The sequence below is a fragment of the Andrographis paniculata genome, unplaced genomic scaffold (assembly GCF_009805555.1).
Source record: "Andrographis paniculata isolate CXL003 unplaced genomic scaffold, ASM980555v1 Contig80END, whole genome shotgun sequence".
Taxonomy (NCBI): domain Eukaryota; kingdom Viridiplantae; phylum Streptophyta; class Magnoliopsida; order Lamiales; family Acanthaceae; genus Andrographis; species Andrographis paniculata.
In genome coordinates, this window is record NW_026137618.1 from 3,423,576 (window position 1) to 3,440,849 (window position 17,274).

The following is a 17,274-nucleotide window of genomic DNA, read 5'->3' on the forward strand; positions in this document are numbered from 1 at the left end:
TTACTACAATCTAATATAATACTAATATTCAAAAATTCACTTGTAAAAAACAAATGCCACTTTTTCACCGGCACGAAGGAGGGAAGTATATCGATTTCTCAATCTTAGGAAAAAAACCGCCTTTAAAATAATTTATTGAAGATGCTCTAACCAAAGTACACCATTTACTGCAAATGATATCCAGCCCTTTAGTTTTAAATTTTCTAAAATAAAATATTATAAATCCACGCGTGATATCTAAATTCGTCAGTATTTTGGTCCATCTTTCATTGACACAGGTAGAGAGAGAGGGAGAGAGACTCACGATCTCACAAAAATCCAAGTGAGACAACGAGCATGAGAAATCTGTGTGGTGGAGGACAACCCATGGAAACCCTTCCCCGCCAATCAGAACTCTCCAACTCCTCCTCGACTGATCTTTACCCCTTTCCACTGCCCCTTCTCCCTTCTCAACCTCTCATTCATTTCTCATTCCTCCCCCAAAATATTTATGTTTTTCTCTCATTCAACAGTTCTTGATTAATTTTCGTCCACCACTCTCTCCACCCCCGGACCCCCCAGCCTCTGTTCATTTCACTCTTCAAAGAGATTGGGGATTTCGGCATGAGCTTTTGGGGTTTTTGAACTGCAAAAAAATGGCAGCTTTTTCGAATTGCTTAGCTGCTCCTGCTGGGTTAATTTTTCTTTACTCCACAACCACAACCCCAACAAGAAGGCTCAAGATTTCCCTCCACAGACCCGCCAAACTAAGGCTTCTCGGCACCAAAATTAGGGCTGTCCAGAGAGAAGAAAACGGCAGCGCTGTTCTTGATGCCAAAGACAGGGAATTTGAGAGTGAGCTTAACCGGAGCGTGAATGGGAATGGCAAAGCTAATTACAGCTATACCACTAATGGTTCGGCTGGAAATTACACTAATGGGAGTTTGGTGAAGTATGTTGATGGGAATGGTAATGGTAATGCAAGTGTGGCTGCTGAGGTTAAAGTGGAGGAGCAGGAGAAGGTGACTCGTAGGACGAAGACAATAGAAGAGATTGGGCAGGAAGAGGTTTGGTTTAAGCGAAAAGGGCAAGATCAGGTTGAGGTGTGTGAGAAATTTCTAGATGTTTTTGTGTGCTTTCTATTGTGAATTATTATGTCTTTATTGAGGATCATTTGGATAAATTGTTTGTTTCGGAAGAATGATTTACTTGTAATCTGATCTCTAAGTGTTGGTTCTAAAAAATTTGCTATGGCTTGAGTATATCTTCATTTGATTTGATTTGATTTCCTTACAATGCCTTAATGTAGGATGATGTCCTAGTTTCTACTCATTTGATATGCAAGTTGATGTTGAAATGTTATTTGGATGGTTGTCAATTGCAGGTGTCGGTTGCCCCCGGTGGTCGATGGAACAGGTTCAAGACTTATTCGACGATACAAAGGACTTTGGAAATTTGGGGATTTGTTATTAGTTTTATATTCAAGGCTTGGTTGAGCAATCAAAAGTTCACATACAAAGGTTGGTCACTCAAAGAATTACCCAATTTGGACTGGACATCTTGTGGGTATTCATGTCGGAAGCTCGTAGTTTAGTTTCATATGGATAAAATAAATCAATTTTGCAGGTGGAATAACAGAGGAAAAGAAATCCCAGAGAAGAAAAGTCCTGGCAAAATGGTTGAAGGAAAACATTTTAAGATTAGGCCCAACGTTCATTAAAATCGGGCAGCAGTTCTCCACAAGAGTGGATATTCTTGCTCAAGAATATGTCGACCAATTGTCGGAGCTTCAGGTGAGGCTTTGTTATGCGCAAACAAATCATGTGTTATCTATCACCAACATTATATATTTTGATTGATTCTTTGTCGTGCAGGATCAAGTTCCGCCTTTCCCTTCTAAAACAGCTGTAGCTATTGTTGAGGAAGAACTTGGAGCCCCGGTCGATGATATATTTGAAAGATTTGACCGAGAGCCTATTGCTGCTGCAAGTCTTGGTATTGTGATTTTCTGAGAATGTGAAATGTCAATATTAGTTTATTCCTGTATTTTATACATATATATATATATTATATTGTTTACTCTCGTCGGACTAATGATTATCATTTGTAGGTCAGGTTCACCGAGCTAAGATGAAGGGACAAGAAGTTGTTATTAAAGTGCAACGACCAGGACTAAAGGACTTATTCGACATTGACCTTAAAAATTTGAGGGTTAGTTGGAGTTGCAAGGGACAGTTATAATGGCAAAGCTTAATACCTTACTTGATGTTTTAATCAGTTGATTTCAATAGGTGATAGCAGAATATCTTCAGAAGATTGACCCAAAATCGGATGGTGCCAAAAGGGATTGGGTTGCTATCTACGACGAGTGTGCAAATGTCTTATATCAGGTTATAAGTTTGATACAATTAATGTAAATTCTTCTTGGCTTGAACATTGTGATTAATTGCAATCGAGTGTTTTAATTTTGTTGAATAGCATAAATTTTAATGAACTTTCAGGAGATTGACTACACAAAGGAAGCAGCTAATGCAGAGAAATTCGCAGATAACTTCAAAGACATGGAATACGTGAAAGTCCCGACAATATATTGGGACTACACAACTCCACAGGTTTAGAATTTTTAAAATTGTTAATGTTTCACTCTACATTTTCAGTATAATTTACTAAATATCGATTTATTTGTTTGCATTTTCCCTCTTTGTATAGATTCTAACGATGGAATACGTTCCTGGGATCAAAATAAACCGGATACAAGCTCTCGATCAATTAGGTGTTGATCGGAAAAGGTATTAGCTTAACAAAACCATATTTATCATCTGAATTCGTCGATGAAGTTCTAGAAAAGTTACAACTTGTGCCAGTTAATTTTCATTAGGTTGGGCCGATATGCTGTGGAGTCTTACCTGGAGCAACTTCTATCTCATGGCTTTTTCCACGCGGACCCGGTGAGTTGAGACCTCTAAGCTTTACAGTAGAGTTGCTCCTGAAAATTTGTATAATTATGTATTCCACACAGGTAAAGACAGAAGGTAATCTGCTCATTTATTTAAATAAAGTTTACTTTTCTTCTTTTATTATATGTCTGTTTAATTTTGGATGAATGCTTATAGTATTTGTTTCTTTGACAGCATCCGGGAAACATTGCCGTGGACGATGTCAATGGTGGAAGATTAATATTCTATGACTTTGGAATGATGGGAAGGTAAATTCCCTCCCTACTTTTTTATGGAATTATTTGTCTGCGAAGCGTTGGAAAGATATTTTTCGTTGAGATTTTTCTATATTTTGAGAACACCGAAATAATGTTTGGGATGTATTTGTGCAGTATAAGTCAAAACATCAGAGAGGGTTTACTTGATGTATTCTATGGAGTTTATGAGAAAGACGCCGAAAAGGTAATTTTTTTATGAAAATGTTTAACTCATGTTTGATACTGTTCAAGTGTTCTGAGTAGCATCGAACATGCTTGGTAGAGTTACTAATTTCAGCTGAGAAACTAATCATGTTTGGTTCAGGTTCTACAAGCAATGGTTCAAATGGGTGTTTTGGTGCCGACTGGTGATATGACTGCCGTTCGAAGAACGGCACAATTTTTCCTCAACAGGTTTTTGTTTTTGTTGTTTTTTTTCCTGAAATTCATATTCTCTTCTTCGAATGTATTGTGTTGTTCAATCAAGGAATTTTATGCCTTTTAGCCTCACTCTGTGCGATCAAAATGAGGTTCGGTTCCGATAAAAAAAAAAATAAAAAATGAGGTTCCGTGTCATTATTTAACTCCGTGTAATTGCAACTTTTTAATCCATTACAGCGAACATCGGCAACTAAGCATGCTTTTGGTTATTTCTTATACCTTGATTTGCAATCCTAAAAAATACTCCCTCCATCGCAATATTTAGCCCATAAATGTAATAAAATTAGTGATATTTGTTGTAAACAAGTGTTGAATGAAGGTAATAATTAAATATTGATTTTGTTGACTCTTCCTAATATAGTAATAGGATAAATTTAATTGACGACAAAAATAGAAAGTGAAAATAAGATTGGCGGACAGAGAGAGTATCACCTAACCCGACCCACCCTGGTTCAAGTTGTATAGAACTAATTCTTGCTTAGAGCATTTATTGAATTTGCGTCCCTTAATTTAACTAACATATTACAGCTTCGAAGAGCGCCTTGCCGAACAAAGAAGAGAAAGGGAAACGGCACAGGCAGAGCTTGGATTCAAGAAGCCACTGACCAAGGAAGAAAGGATTCAGAAAAAGAAGCAGCGCCTCGCCGCAATTGGTAAATCATTAATCTCACGTCTTTTTTGTTTTATTTATTTTGTTTTTGAATTTTTCGATACATTATAGACTCGTTGAACTTATGTTCTAAATATAGTGCATTCTCTATGTCAACATGACGACTTACGCTTATCCTGATGAGCTAACTGGAACCCATTAAAAATAAAACTTTGGTGCTTCTTAACAGGCGAAGATTTGTTGGCTATTGCGGCGGATCAACCCTTTCGGTTTCCTGCTACGTTCACCTTTGTTGTTAGAGCTTTCTCAGGTACTTTTCTACGGTTTGAGCTCATTACCTCCCTACTATTACAGCAACAATATTTATTTGAATTTGTCCGACAGTTCTGGATGGCATCGGGAAAGGTCTTGATCCTCGATTCGACATCACAGAGATTGCTAAACCGTAAGCTATTATGAAAGTTTACAGCTAAATGTGTTATTCTTTTCTCTGATCGGTTTTTAATTTTTTTGATCGGGCTAAATGTGTTATTCTTGTTCTTGCAATTAATGTGTAATTCTTGTTTGGTGCAGTTATGCTCTTGAATTGTTGAAGTTCCGTGAAGCCGGTGTTGAAGTTGTAATTAAGGTAAGTTCATCCATGGCATTGCAATGAAGTATATTTCCAAAATGTAGAAACAATACAAGTAAAAGGTCGCTAAAAGTTAACTTGGCATGTTTCAGGACTTCAGGAAGAGATGGGATAGACAATCCCGAGCGTTCTCTAACCTATTCAGACAAGCAGATAGAGTCGAAAAACTTGCCGAGATTATCCAACAATTGGTATACATTCTCTATTTCCTCTTTGTCATAAAATTTCTTAAATAACCTCCCTTCCAAAATTTCAAAACATCGTTGTTATTCTTGTCTTTAATTTTTATAGGAGCAAGGCGATTTGAAGCTCCGTGTCCGGGCATTGGAATCCGAGAGGGCTTTCCAGCGCGTCGCAGCTGTTCAAGACAGCATTTTGAGTGTAAGCTTAAGACAAAAGTTATATTTTGAATTTTGTCCGAGTGAGTGACAATAATCTTAGCACGACTAAACAACAGGCGATTGCGGCTGGAAGCTTGATGAACTTGGCAACAATTTTGCACTTCAAATCCATCCAAGTAAGTCATATCATTGCTCTCAGCTGCATCTTTCCCTCGAGTCAATTCGACGCCTTCTTATGTTCCCGGCTTTAATTCCCTCTTCAGATGCCTTCGACAATCGCATACTTCTTGTGCACCTACTTCGGGTTGAAACTTCTGATCGGCTTAGTGAAGGTCAAGAAAATAGATCAAAGAGAGAAACTCATCACAGGAACTGCATGAGTAAATGACTACGAAATTCAAAATTGCCAGATTTGTTGCTGTCGTTCCACCTTAGCTTGGTGGTGAACTTAGGAACTGATTACTACACAAGATCGACGGCAATGGCGATGTATAATAAACCGATTTTGAGGATCGTATTGTAAATAAAGTGAAGATTCGGACATATATTAACATTTTGAGGTTAGGATAAACTATTTAGATTTTCTGGTTTGGACAAAACATTCTTAAGAACGCAAACTATATGAGTGTGTGTGTTTAGTTTTTTATTTGAGATATTTTGTTATGTTAAGTATAAAGAAATATATCAATAATAATTATATGAATTTTGTATTACTTCATTTAATTTGGAATTACAGAATAAAAACCTATATATATATCCAACATATTCTAAGAATATAAAATTTGTATCTATACTATTCTAAGTACAAAAAGGACCTATGTACAATATATCTAACATATCTAATATTTCCTTTCAAATTGGAGAATATAAATAGTAAGATTTAAGTTTATCACATAGAAATTTACTTGGAGACCTCTAAGAGATTTAATAAGAATATAAAGTTGGTCATTCAAAGCAACATGATGGGTAGTGATGCATCCGTATACACATTCTTTCTAATATAATGACAATCTCTACATGTTTAGTCCTTTAATGAAATACAAGATTAGATACAATATGCAAATCAGTTTGATTGTCACAAAAGAGTTTAATCTCTAAAATTTTTAGTATTTGAAGTTTATGAAAAAAAATATTTTTTCATAATAAGCTCACATGTCACTAATGCCATAGCTTAGTATTCCGGCCCTTGACTTGATCGAGCAATAATATTATGTTTCTTACTCGTTCATGAGACAAAATTACCTCCCACATATATGCATCACCCCAAAGCAAAACGTTTATCAAATGAGGATCATGCCCAATCAACGTCTAACTAGTCAATTACTTTAATGTGACTTTTGATTAGGATAAAATAATATGCTACCAGGAGACCATTTGATGTAGTTCAAAATTCGAATTGTAGCATCCCGATGAGTTGGGATTGAAGACATTGACTCACAACACTCACCGCAACTGAGGGAAAGGTCAAATAAGTGTAAGAGAGTTAAGTTTACCAACTATTCTACAACTTATAGCCAAGCCCCTTGACTTGAAGTTTCAAATTTGGATCCATCAGAGAGTCTATTGACTTATAGTTAGACAAATCAATTTCTTCAAAATTATCAATGTGTACTTCAATTGTGAAAGAAAAATTCCATCACGTAATTGAACAATTTCAATACCAAAAAAAATATGTCAATGCCATGTATCTTTAGTTTGAAAAGTTGAAATAGTTGTTATTTTAACTGGGTGACCTATTCTTGATCATTTTCGGTGAGAACAATATCCTCAACATAAACAATAAAATATAGAAAGTTTCTGCTTTGATGTGTGTTTATAAAAAATAGAATGGTTTGATGCACTTTAGATCATGCCAAAGTCTTGTATAACATTACTAAATCGACCAAACTAAACACACAAATATTGCTTCAATCTGTATAGAGAACAACGTAGTTTGCAAACGAGGCTAGACTCCCTTGAGCAATAAATCCAAGAGGTTGCTCTATATAAATTTTCTCCTAAGTTCACCATGAAGAAACAAATTTTTAATATTGAGTTGATGAAGAATCCAAGAATGCATTGTAGCCAAAAAAAGGAAAAGACGAATTTAAGACATCAATAAACGAAAAGGTTTCAATAATCCTCACCAAAGACCTGTGTGAAGCATATAGCCACTAAACGAGCTTTGAGGCGAGCAACTTCACTTTTTGGACCAATCTTAATAGCATAGATCCAACAGAAGGCCATAGAGGACTTGCCCAAAGGCAAAGGTACCATTAACATGTAAATAAATCATTTCATCCACCACTGTGTATCGCTATTCTGGATAAGATAGTGCCTTATGAAGGGATTCATGAAGAAAGACATAGGATAAGTGTGACACAAGTGTATAGTTAATGGGAGACAGATGATGAAAACTAAAAAATTGTAAATAGGATGTGTATTAAGAGAAGAATGAATACCACAAGGTAATTGTGTAGGATCCGACAGGGTAGGAGCCGCAAGAGGAGAAGAAAATGTCAAGCATTGAGAGCCGGGGACATCTAAAGTAGTTGTAGGAACATAATCATCGGTTCCATCAGAAGAAGACACTAGGGGTCGAGCACGACAACTATAAACCTGAAGAGATGAACGCAATAGAAGAGGAAAGATAAAGAAATAGGCAGCACATGGCTAACTGGTGGTGTCATAGGTGAAATACAAAAATAAGAAATTGAATTGAAGAAAGTAACAAAAAGTAGCATTGATGAGTATCAAGGAAAAAATACTTATAACCCTTATGAACCCTAGAATGGCCAAGAAAGACACTTTATTGCACGCGGAGCTAACTTATTCCAACCCAAAGAGTGATCATGAACAAATTAAGTACACCCAAAGACACGGAAAGGTAAATGATATAAAGGATTCTAAGAAAACAATATATAATGAAGAATTTTATTATGTAGATACAATGAAAGCATGCGATTTATAAGATAACAGAGTAAAAATAGCATAAACCCAAAACCAGAGTACAAGTAGTTTCAATGAGGTGGCTATTCTTATGTTCAATAAGTCTATTTTGCGAGGATTATAAGCATATGATTATTGATGTAAACTGCCACGAGATGACGAAAGTTGAGTTAAAGTAGTAGAAAAATGTTTAGTAACATTGTCGGTCCGAATTATTTTGACAGCAAACTAATTTTGAGTTTCAACATAGAATGTTTCAAAGACAAAGAGTAATTTGGAATGATTTTTCATCAAGTAAAGCTAAGTACATCTTGAAAAATCATCAACAAAAGTGACAAAGTACTAAAAACCAAACATATAAGTAGTTCGACACCCTATGTTTTATAGTGGACTAGGGCAAAGGGCTTATTATTATTAATCTACTGGGGAAACAAAATACAATTATTTTCCTAATTGACAAAACATAAAATAAACTAAAGTGATTTCGATCAAACTTACACAACTTGAAGAGATAACCCATATATTGTAGTAGCATAGAAGAATTGGCAGTGGAACAAGCAATTTGGATTGAAGGTGGTGGAATGTCGAGGTGATACAATCGATGGAACTCAAGCGGTCTTGAATGAAAAAAAGGTATCAGAGTCAAAACTCAATGATCCATAGCCCAAGAGATGTACCAGTGTGGGAAATCGGAGGTAACTGGTAAAAGAGATGACTGACATAGAATGAGTTTCAGCTTGCTTAATAATAATTCAAGGTGGCCAAGCATGTAGCTTAAAACATTTTTCATGGGTATGATCCTAATTGTTGCAATGAGTGCATCGTGGACGAGATGTATTATGACTTCGAAAACTCTTATGAGAACTAGAATCACCACGCACAAATGAAGAATCTGTAGCCAATAGAGCGGATAGGTCTCCTGAAGTAATAATATTATGAGCAACAAATGACACTCATAATAGATAAGAATAAACATCATTAAGGGTCGGAACTGTCGAGGTAGAAAGAAGGTGGTCACGAACCCAGCTCAGATTCGAACCAACATCTAAAAGAGCAAATACCATAAAGAATGTGTCGCGCTGAGCAAGCTCTTCAACAGTTGTTTTCCCCGCATGCAAAAAAAAAAAGTTTAAGCTCTTTATGGACAAAAGCTTGCCTAGATACTCTAGAATAGGCAATCCATGTAGACGAATATTGACTAAATTAGACACCACACTATATAAGCGTTGAATACCATTTGTCTATAAAGTTTTGCCATGCATCTGGAGTTCATAGCAGTTAGTAAAATTGGTAAAGATCGAACGGATACTTGGATCAATAGACCGCCAAAGCAAATTGCATAGCAAGACATTAGGCTTATACCAAACAACTTTGCCCGCCTCGAGGACCTGGTGGAGTGAAAAGATGATTCAACAAACCCTGACCCATACACCACATTTGAACAACTTTATCCAATTAACCATAATTGAAGCCTCTAGCCAGTTGTTCAATCACTATTGCAGAAGTAGGAGCAAAAATCCAGTCAAATAACTAGACATATTGTAAATAAGATTTAAAATGAAAATAGCTTTACAAATCCAAATTAAACATACCGGAAGCGAATCTAAATGGAGCAGACTCGTAGAAGCCCCAATTTAAACAGACGACGAGAAAAATCGTTAACCTACAACAATGAAGTTACCAACGAAGAAAAGAAATGAGAAGAATCTCCAATGCTAGAAAAATAGTCACCACGATGAGGAAAAGAAAACCAAGGTCAAATCGATTGAAGGGATGAACAGGTTGAGAGGGTGAGATTAGATTGGTAGGGGACTTTGATAAGCGGTGAGGTCGAGGGAATTGATTGGCAGTGGGTCAGAGATGAGGGGATTGATCGGCAATAAGGGTGAGGGAATTGATTGGCGATGGGTCGATGTGGTTCGATTGGTGTTAGTCGATGGGATTAAGTGAGCTTTGATACCATGAATGTGTGAATTTCATAATATTTCGATTCATATGAATTACAAAAGAAAAACCTATTGAGATATATATATATATATAATAAATGTCTAAAATATAAAAAAGATCCCCCACATTAATCTAAGTACAAAATATTAACAAGTATTAAAATAACCTCTCTTTTTTTCTTTTTTTTTTTTCCTTTAAATTATTGACTTTTTGTGCATGTAGAGTATATACATTGTATATTGTATAAGGCAAAAAATTGCAAAAATTATCATGTATATGAAGCAAATGATCAGTTTTGTCTTATAATTTTTTTTTTTTTGCAAAATATATTCTACACAATACAAAAATTCACGATTTTCATATTTTGGGGGCACATAGCCCAATAATTGATTTTAAAAGTGAGCTATGGGTTTAATAATCGATTGCATATTTTATTATATTAATTCAGTTGATAATTTGGTTATAGAATTCAACACACGTTTAACTTTCAAATTTTCTTTAGAGAATTGTTAATTAAGATATGAACGTTAATGAATTCTCTAATTGAAGAAGGAAATCCGGGTATAACCATGAATTTGAATTTTCCAGTCCCATTAAACCCTAGAAAGAACAATTATGATTTGTTAACTCCTACACAAGATTATTGATATCATATCGTAAATTTCTAAAATAGTTCGTAAACATCTTATTGTCACTAGATTAAAGAATAAGACAATTACGGATGCAATTATTTAATTGACTATGCATTATTAACTCAATCTAAATATCTGACCATAATACAAGATCAAGAAAATAAACGAGTACACACTAATGAATTTTTTTTAATACCAAGAAACATAATAGAAATTAACAATTAAAGACTCAATCTCACAAAACCATGGTGTTCAAATCATAAATAGATCATTGGACTAGATATAAAACTTAGTTACTCATAAATAAAAGGAAAAGTACAACGCAAACGAGAATGAATGGCATCTAGGACAGTTTTTCACCGGCCGCACGATCAATCAAATAATTACCCTTTATCTACAATAACAAAGTTAATGTTATACAATGAAAATGATCATGTCAACAGGAATTCTTGTGATAATAATATGTTCGTGTTCAACAAAATTAAAGAAGTTATGATTTTGAATTAAAACTAATATAATTTTAGAAATAACTAAACTTTTAAGAAATTAAAGAAAATATATTGCAATAAACAAGCACGAAGCTTATAGAATCTAAGGGCATAGTCTAAGGAATGATTTGTGTATGAGATTTGCATTGAATCATTGATTTTTTACTAGAAGTGGTACTTATGATGATTGATAAACTAGTTATAGACAATAAGCTCTAATAGCATTCAATTTTTCTTTATTGCGCAGATAATTAAGGTACAACCGTAATTGCTCTAATTAAACTAACAATTCTAGGTACGAACATAAAAATTAAATTGCCTAATTATATTATGATCTAGAAAAACTTAATTCGAATTACTATTACATACATGGAGCAATTAAGATTGGTTTTATAATCCATGGGAAATAACTACTCAACCCGTGTGCTACATATTCAAATAAAGTACAATTACGGATACCCTGTCCGGATAAAAAATAACTATATAATTCAATAATCATAAACTCTAAATTAAAAAAATTATAAAATATCAATAATCAATAAAAATATAATAAATATTTTCTATTCAATATTTAGAAAAAGAAAGAAAACAAGTGAAATAGGTATAATATGTGTCGTTAGTTTGTTGTCGAATGACTTCTGCAGCTGACGAATGACTATTGAACCACGCTGTACACTCCTTTTATTTTTGGACTGTATTATCACACTCTACTTTTAGTTTTAATATCTTTTTAAATTTCGACTCGTGAGCCTCAAAAATACAATTGAGCTTGGAGTTGTCGGGCTTTAATTATATTTACCCCAAATAATATTGTTTTCCATTAATTTTTTTAATCAATCTCTAAACTTGTAAAATATCCAAATAATACAAATTCAGTAGAATATTCACCAAATCAATTCAAATACTTCAAAAAATATTAGCAAATAAAGTGAACAAAATGCAAGCTATCAATGGTCTTTTATATATTCAAATAATTTTTTTTAAAAAAAATTAAAATTTTGCAACTCCTTGTTTATATAACAACAAAAAAAAAAAATTAATTCTTTATTACATTTATCTATTTTACCAAACAGACTAATCAATCTTTATAATTATTTTTTCATCTTGATTAAGGGATGTTCTAACATGTGCCTGCTTGCTTAGTTCATTAGGCTGAGTCCAATGGGGTTTCATTCTCAAAATGACAGGCTGTTGGGCTCGCCCGAAGTTGCAGGACGTTCGCTCGATGCTGACAGGCGTCTCTCAATGTTCTAGTTACTTCGATTGATGTATATGGGGTTCGCTTGACATGCTAGACATTTGCTTTTGGGATGACCATCGAGCATTGGAACTTCACTATCAAATTGAGCTTTGATTCTGTTTTATCATTGCGACCTTTGTTCATGCAAGGTCTCATTGATCCGAGACATTTAAAGGCGAGGGTAACACTATTATAATTATCTTTGCATATTTTCAATATTATAAAATAAAGATAATTTTTCTTATGAGATTCTCCCTGTGCTTTTTTGTTTTCTCCCTTCGTAATTAAATGTATTTGTTGGACCACAAAATGAAATGAATCGAGAGGACGAAATGGCCCAAGGAAATAGCGGAATCCAGCTTAAGAAGGAGTGATGATTAGCCCCAAAGAAGGGAGTGTGGATTATAATTTAAAGGTTCAAGTTGATCAAGTATTATGACGTGAGATTTGAATAGTGAAAAATTTTGAATTGTAATAGTTGTATGATGTGATATAATAGGTATTGATCAGATGTTTTGAATTTTTAGAATAATATAAAGAATAAAAAAAATAGGTATTTGATTTGATGTTTTTGAAGAAAAAAAAAATTGATGAATAGTAAGATTTGGATAAAATCCTACAAACGAACACACCCTTTAGTGGATTGGGAAGTTTCGCCTGCTACCAAGAAATGGAGATATCTTAGACGATGAAGAATTAAATCAAGGTTGGAGGTCATGGCTGTTATCTAATAATGATGGAGTTTGAATGCTAGATCATCAAAAGCACGTGAGAGTTATGCAAGTTATACATTCTTGATGGCCTTTAACGATGATGAAGGTTATGGGTAAGACCATTTTTTGAAGAAAAAGCTTGATGAAATCGGTGGCTTTCTTCCTGAATTTGACAATTTCGGCTGTTATGGAGTAATGGATAGTGTTTTAGCGATTCCTAAGGATGGTCATTAAACGAACTTTGATAATACATCATTAACACTACTTGAAAGTTACATCAGTTATATCGGAAAGTGTCATTTATTTTTCCGCCAGTTCTTTTATGTTTTCTCTCAGTTTTATTTCGATTCAGCTTGTAGTTTCCAATTTCTTTACCCTATTTGATTACTATATCCGTCCGGTTCTAAGGGTCAATTTACTTTTTGGATGTTGATATTTGAATATTAATTATTATATGAAAACGTAGTCCAAATCAAAGAAAAATGACAAAACTATAATATTATTATAATGACACAAAAAGTAAATGAGATATTTAGAGCCAGACGAAAGGAAATATAATTTTTAAAATTGATTTCTTGTTCATTTCTTTCGGAGGTTTTATGCTAATCCCATTTTTCGCAGGCACAAAACATTCTATCTTAGGGGACGTTTCAGCCATTTTCCCATTGGTTTTCTTAAGCCGTAAAAAAAAGAATTGAATATCCGAGTCTTCGGATACAACACTATTGATATTTGAAATCAACTTAGGGATACATCCGATTTATCATCAAGATTCCTTACACCACCATTTAAAATTTCATGTGGTGTTCGGACCATATGTATTCAACAGTTAATTAAGTCAATACACAGGAGAAAACACTCTTTATTCCTTCACTGCCATTACTCGATGCAAACTTGGCATGTGCTTATACACTCCTAAAAAAAAATAAAAATCTCATGAATAGCTGCAAATAAATACGTTGGACAGTAAATAGTGTCATCGAAAAAACAAATATATGGTCTCAAGATTTCCAAATTTTGTGGATCGATTTCCTTCAAGCTGTTGAATCAATTGCTATGGGATTGAACAGGACTGCTTCTATGTCTTTCCTCAGCCCTGTTTCCGAATATGTAATCGCATCCGTGCCTTGATTGTAACTAATGAACGTCGCCCGTGCATAGTTAAGCGCAAGCTTCAAAAATTCCCTCGGCTCGCCCTTTGTAATAACCCATTCCCTATTCATTTTCATCAATGCATCATCGGCGAGTTCGCGAAACTTAGCCATTGCTTCTTCTTCCGTTGCACCATAATCTTTCATGTAGCAATCAATTGATGTATTTGGAAATCCACTTTCATTGTGTTCGCGCTTCAAACCAATCGACGTAAATTAGTTATATATATATGTGTGTGTGTGTGTGTGATTTATTTACAAGAGTATGAGAAGTAGGAAGTGAAACATACTTTATAGCTGCCTATATCATTACTCAATCGAATGTAAAGACCGGTGGCCTCCAAAAATTTAGGCCTCCTCAAGAGCCATTCGAATGCTTCCTTTGAGGCGCATTCCATGCCCATCATGCACGATGACACTAAGGCCGGGACTCCAGTGTCTACGCACGCAATAGAAATACTCTCTTGAAATGTTGGCGTCTCGCGCCCCATATACCACTTGGCTGTTGTAAGGTAGCTCCTAGTAAGCATTTTCAGCTTCATATGACCACACAACATAAGAAACTTTGCAAATCTGAAGGATATATCGATGATGTATGTTTTTAACGTCTCTCTTCCTTAATCTCATTTTAACTGTAACAAAAAATTTAGGGTAAATTGATTTTTTTAGTCCCGTTGGTGGACTCATCTATCATTTTCATCGTGTAATTGGAGTCTATCGCAAACTAGTCATGTAACTAAAGAATTTTTGCAATATGTAGCACTCGAGTAGCTCGCCGGAGAACGCGCTGTCCGACCGGTGACACCTAGCGGACACATGATTTTTTTTTTACAAAAATTAATTAATTTATTTTGTCTTTTATGTAAAAATGAAAAATTTTCAAAAAAAAAAAAAATTAAAATTTAAAATTTTTAAAGAATAAAAATCCATGTGTCCGTCAGGTCAGCGATACTTGACGGACACATGTTCTCCGGTGAGCCACACGGATGGCACGTAGGCTTCTCCGATACCGGAGGATTAAAATTGCAAAAATTTTCTACTTACGGACTAGTTTGCAAACTGCTCTAGTTACAGAACTAAAATGATAAAGGTCTAATTACATAACTAAAAGATCAATTTACCTAAAAATTTAAAATAGTAGGATTTTCACACATATATGCGGATGAATGATTTTATTCAAACTAGGAGAGTGTGCTTACTTCTTCCCTAACGTAAGAAACCGCGAAACTTCTGCCTTGTTTAGACAGTTCTAGATCAAGCTCTTCATATGTATTCAAGATAATTTTGTAAATAATCTGCATATAAGGTGGAAGTCTGTCGATTTTTTTGATATCCCACCTGAAAAATATCAAAAAAAAAAAAAAAAAGAAAGAAGAAAGTAGTGGTAAATTTTAAGTCTTATTTGTTTGCTTTAGCTAATTGCATGCATTAATTCACTATACCGTTCTTGCAGAACCTCCAAGAAAGCTTTTGCTTCTTCAAGTGTGGCATAACTATCATACGTATCATCGATAAGTCCAATTAGGACTATGTTCTTTACGGCAAGTGATCGTAGAAATGAGTCTCGAGGTTCAAAATGGAGTGCCACAACCCAAAAATACATTTCCACCGACCAGTCTCTTACATATGGAAATTTCGACTTGAGGTCCAAGCCTTTCGACCACCTGCGACCATCAAACAGTTTGATTGATTCCCGGGCTGATTTAATTATTGAATTATTCGGTTACTTACTTCATGAATTCACATATCTCTTCTCTATATATGTTCTGTACCAAATTGAAATCCAATTTGGCTAGTCTTAGAAGCATATCATTCTTTGACACTTCTTTCGCGTAGAATGAGATGTAATAATGAGCTTCGACTCTAGGAACACCCCATTGAACCGGTTGAAATAGAGCTCGGGCTACTTTCTCTTTAAGAGGGGATTCCAATAGAGGCAAGGCTTGCTTTAAATTACGGGTTGCGAAGACATTGCCATTTTTTAAGATGTCTTCTCCCGGATAGCTTAGATAGGTTGCTTCATACAAGCTCAACAAACCCTTGATGTCATTCGAAAAGGCTTCCTTGAGCTCATTATCGCCATCTGTAAATTTATTGAAGACACCTGTTTCAAGAATCACTTGGTAATGTTAGCTGCTCAAAGCTAAGGAAAAAAAAACGATATATATATATATAGATGTATAATTTTGGTCTTGTAGATGACATCCTTTATCATTTTCTGAAAAATATGCAATGAAAATCAGAAGCAACATACTGCTAGGAGCATCGTAGCCATGTTGTCTGAACAATCGGAAATGCAGTGCAGTCGCGAAAAGGTCCATGTCTTTATCCTCGTTCTGCATCTCGAATTCGAAGATCTGTGCGATCTGGTCCTCGATCTCTTTCTCGAAGTGATAGGCCAATCCTAATCGCTCTATTGTGTCGATGAGAATCATCTTATCCTTTGGTTTACTTTCCTTGTTCATCACCATGCTCCTCACCTCTTCCTTCAGTGTTTCAACGACCTCTTTGGTATGTGTTTCATCAACCTGCACGATCTTTCGATGAAGTATTTAGTACTCGAAATCACAAGTTCAACCATGTGTATGCGTCAAGAAAATAAAAACTCGAAGCGAACTGGAACATAACCTGATTTTGTGCAGAAAACAAAGCATCATTCCAGAAACTTGCAGGATGATCCTTGGTAATTTGTCGGATAATCAGATTTTCGAACTCAGGACTGGTGTTGTCATGGGAAACAGCCTTTGGAATGGTGGTTCTTGACAGGAAGGGTAAACTCCTGTCATCCTGATGCTTTAACTTTGTACTAAACTTTACTGCAGTTAGGTTTGATTCACACTCAGATTTATTTCGATGTAATGTAAGAAAGGAGAAGGCTTTACCACTTTTTCCTACATAGTGAAAATTGGGTTTTGGATAATTAGGGAGAAGAAGGCTCGAAGAACAGGTAAAAGCCATAGCCATCAAGTTCTCTACTTTC

At 34.9% G+C, this 17,274-nt stretch overlaps 2 protein-coding genes and 1 long non-coding RNA gene across 6 annotated transcripts; 1 reads left to right on the plus strand and 2 right to left on the minus strand.

Moving 5' to 3' along the window:
- The first annotated feature begins 448 nt into the window (after window positions 1-448).
- On the plus strand, window positions 449-5,864 carry LOC127240910 (protein ACTIVITY OF BC1 COMPLEX KINASE 8, chloroplastic). The gene is made up of 20 exons (XM_051259761.1): window positions 449-1,082; window positions 1,364-1,499; window positions 1,606-1,772; window positions 1,854-1,974; window positions 2,090-2,190; window positions 2,271-2,369; window positions 2,481-2,591; window positions 2,689-2,768; window positions 2,858-2,927; window positions 3,111-3,184; window positions 3,308-3,377; window positions 3,498-3,586; window positions 4,142-4,266; window positions 4,453-4,533; window positions 4,608-4,668; window positions 4,797-4,851; window positions 4,947-5,045; window positions 5,146-5,235; window positions 5,312-5,371; window positions 5,459-5,864. The coding sequence occupies exons 1-20, from the start codon at window positions 636-638 to the stop codon at window positions 5,573-5,575; spliced, it is 2,253 nt and encodes a 750-aa protein (XP_051115718.1). The 5' UTR covers window positions 449-635; the 3' UTR covers window positions 5,576-5,864.
- Window positions 5,495-10,095, minus strand: LOC127240911 (uncharacterized). 4 transcript variants are annotated; one of them, XR_007836410.1, is made up of 3 exons: window positions 8,622-10,095; window positions 7,322-7,793; window positions 5,495-7,192 (listed from the first exon to the last, which is right to left on the minus strand). It is a non-coding gene; the product is annotated as an uncharacterized LOC127240911 (long non-coding RNA). The 4 variants fall into 4 exon arrangements; XR_007836411.1 differs by lacking the exon at window positions 5,495-7,192 and having other exon boundaries at window positions 7,205-7,793; window positions 8,622-9,616; window positions 9,716-10,095; XR_007836413.1 differs by lacking the exon at window positions 5,495-7,192 and having other exon boundaries at window positions 7,205-7,793; window positions 8,622-9,213; window positions 9,358-10,095.
- Window positions 10,096-13,996: 3,901 nt separating this feature from the next.
- LOC127241039 (viridiflorene synthase-like) lies at window positions 13,997-17,274 on the minus strand. The gene is made up of 7 exons (XM_051259920.1): window positions 16,923-17,274; window positions 16,549-16,822; window positions 16,026-16,398; window positions 15,737-15,958; window positions 15,494-15,632; window positions 14,585-14,830; window positions 13,997-14,489 (listed from the first exon to the last, which is right to left on the minus strand). Exons 1-7 carry the CDS (start codon window positions 17,256-17,258, stop codon window positions 14,178-14,180), a joined length of 1,902 nt encoding a protein of 633 aa, XP_051115877.1. The 5' UTR covers window positions 17,259-17,274; the 3' UTR covers window positions 13,997-14,177.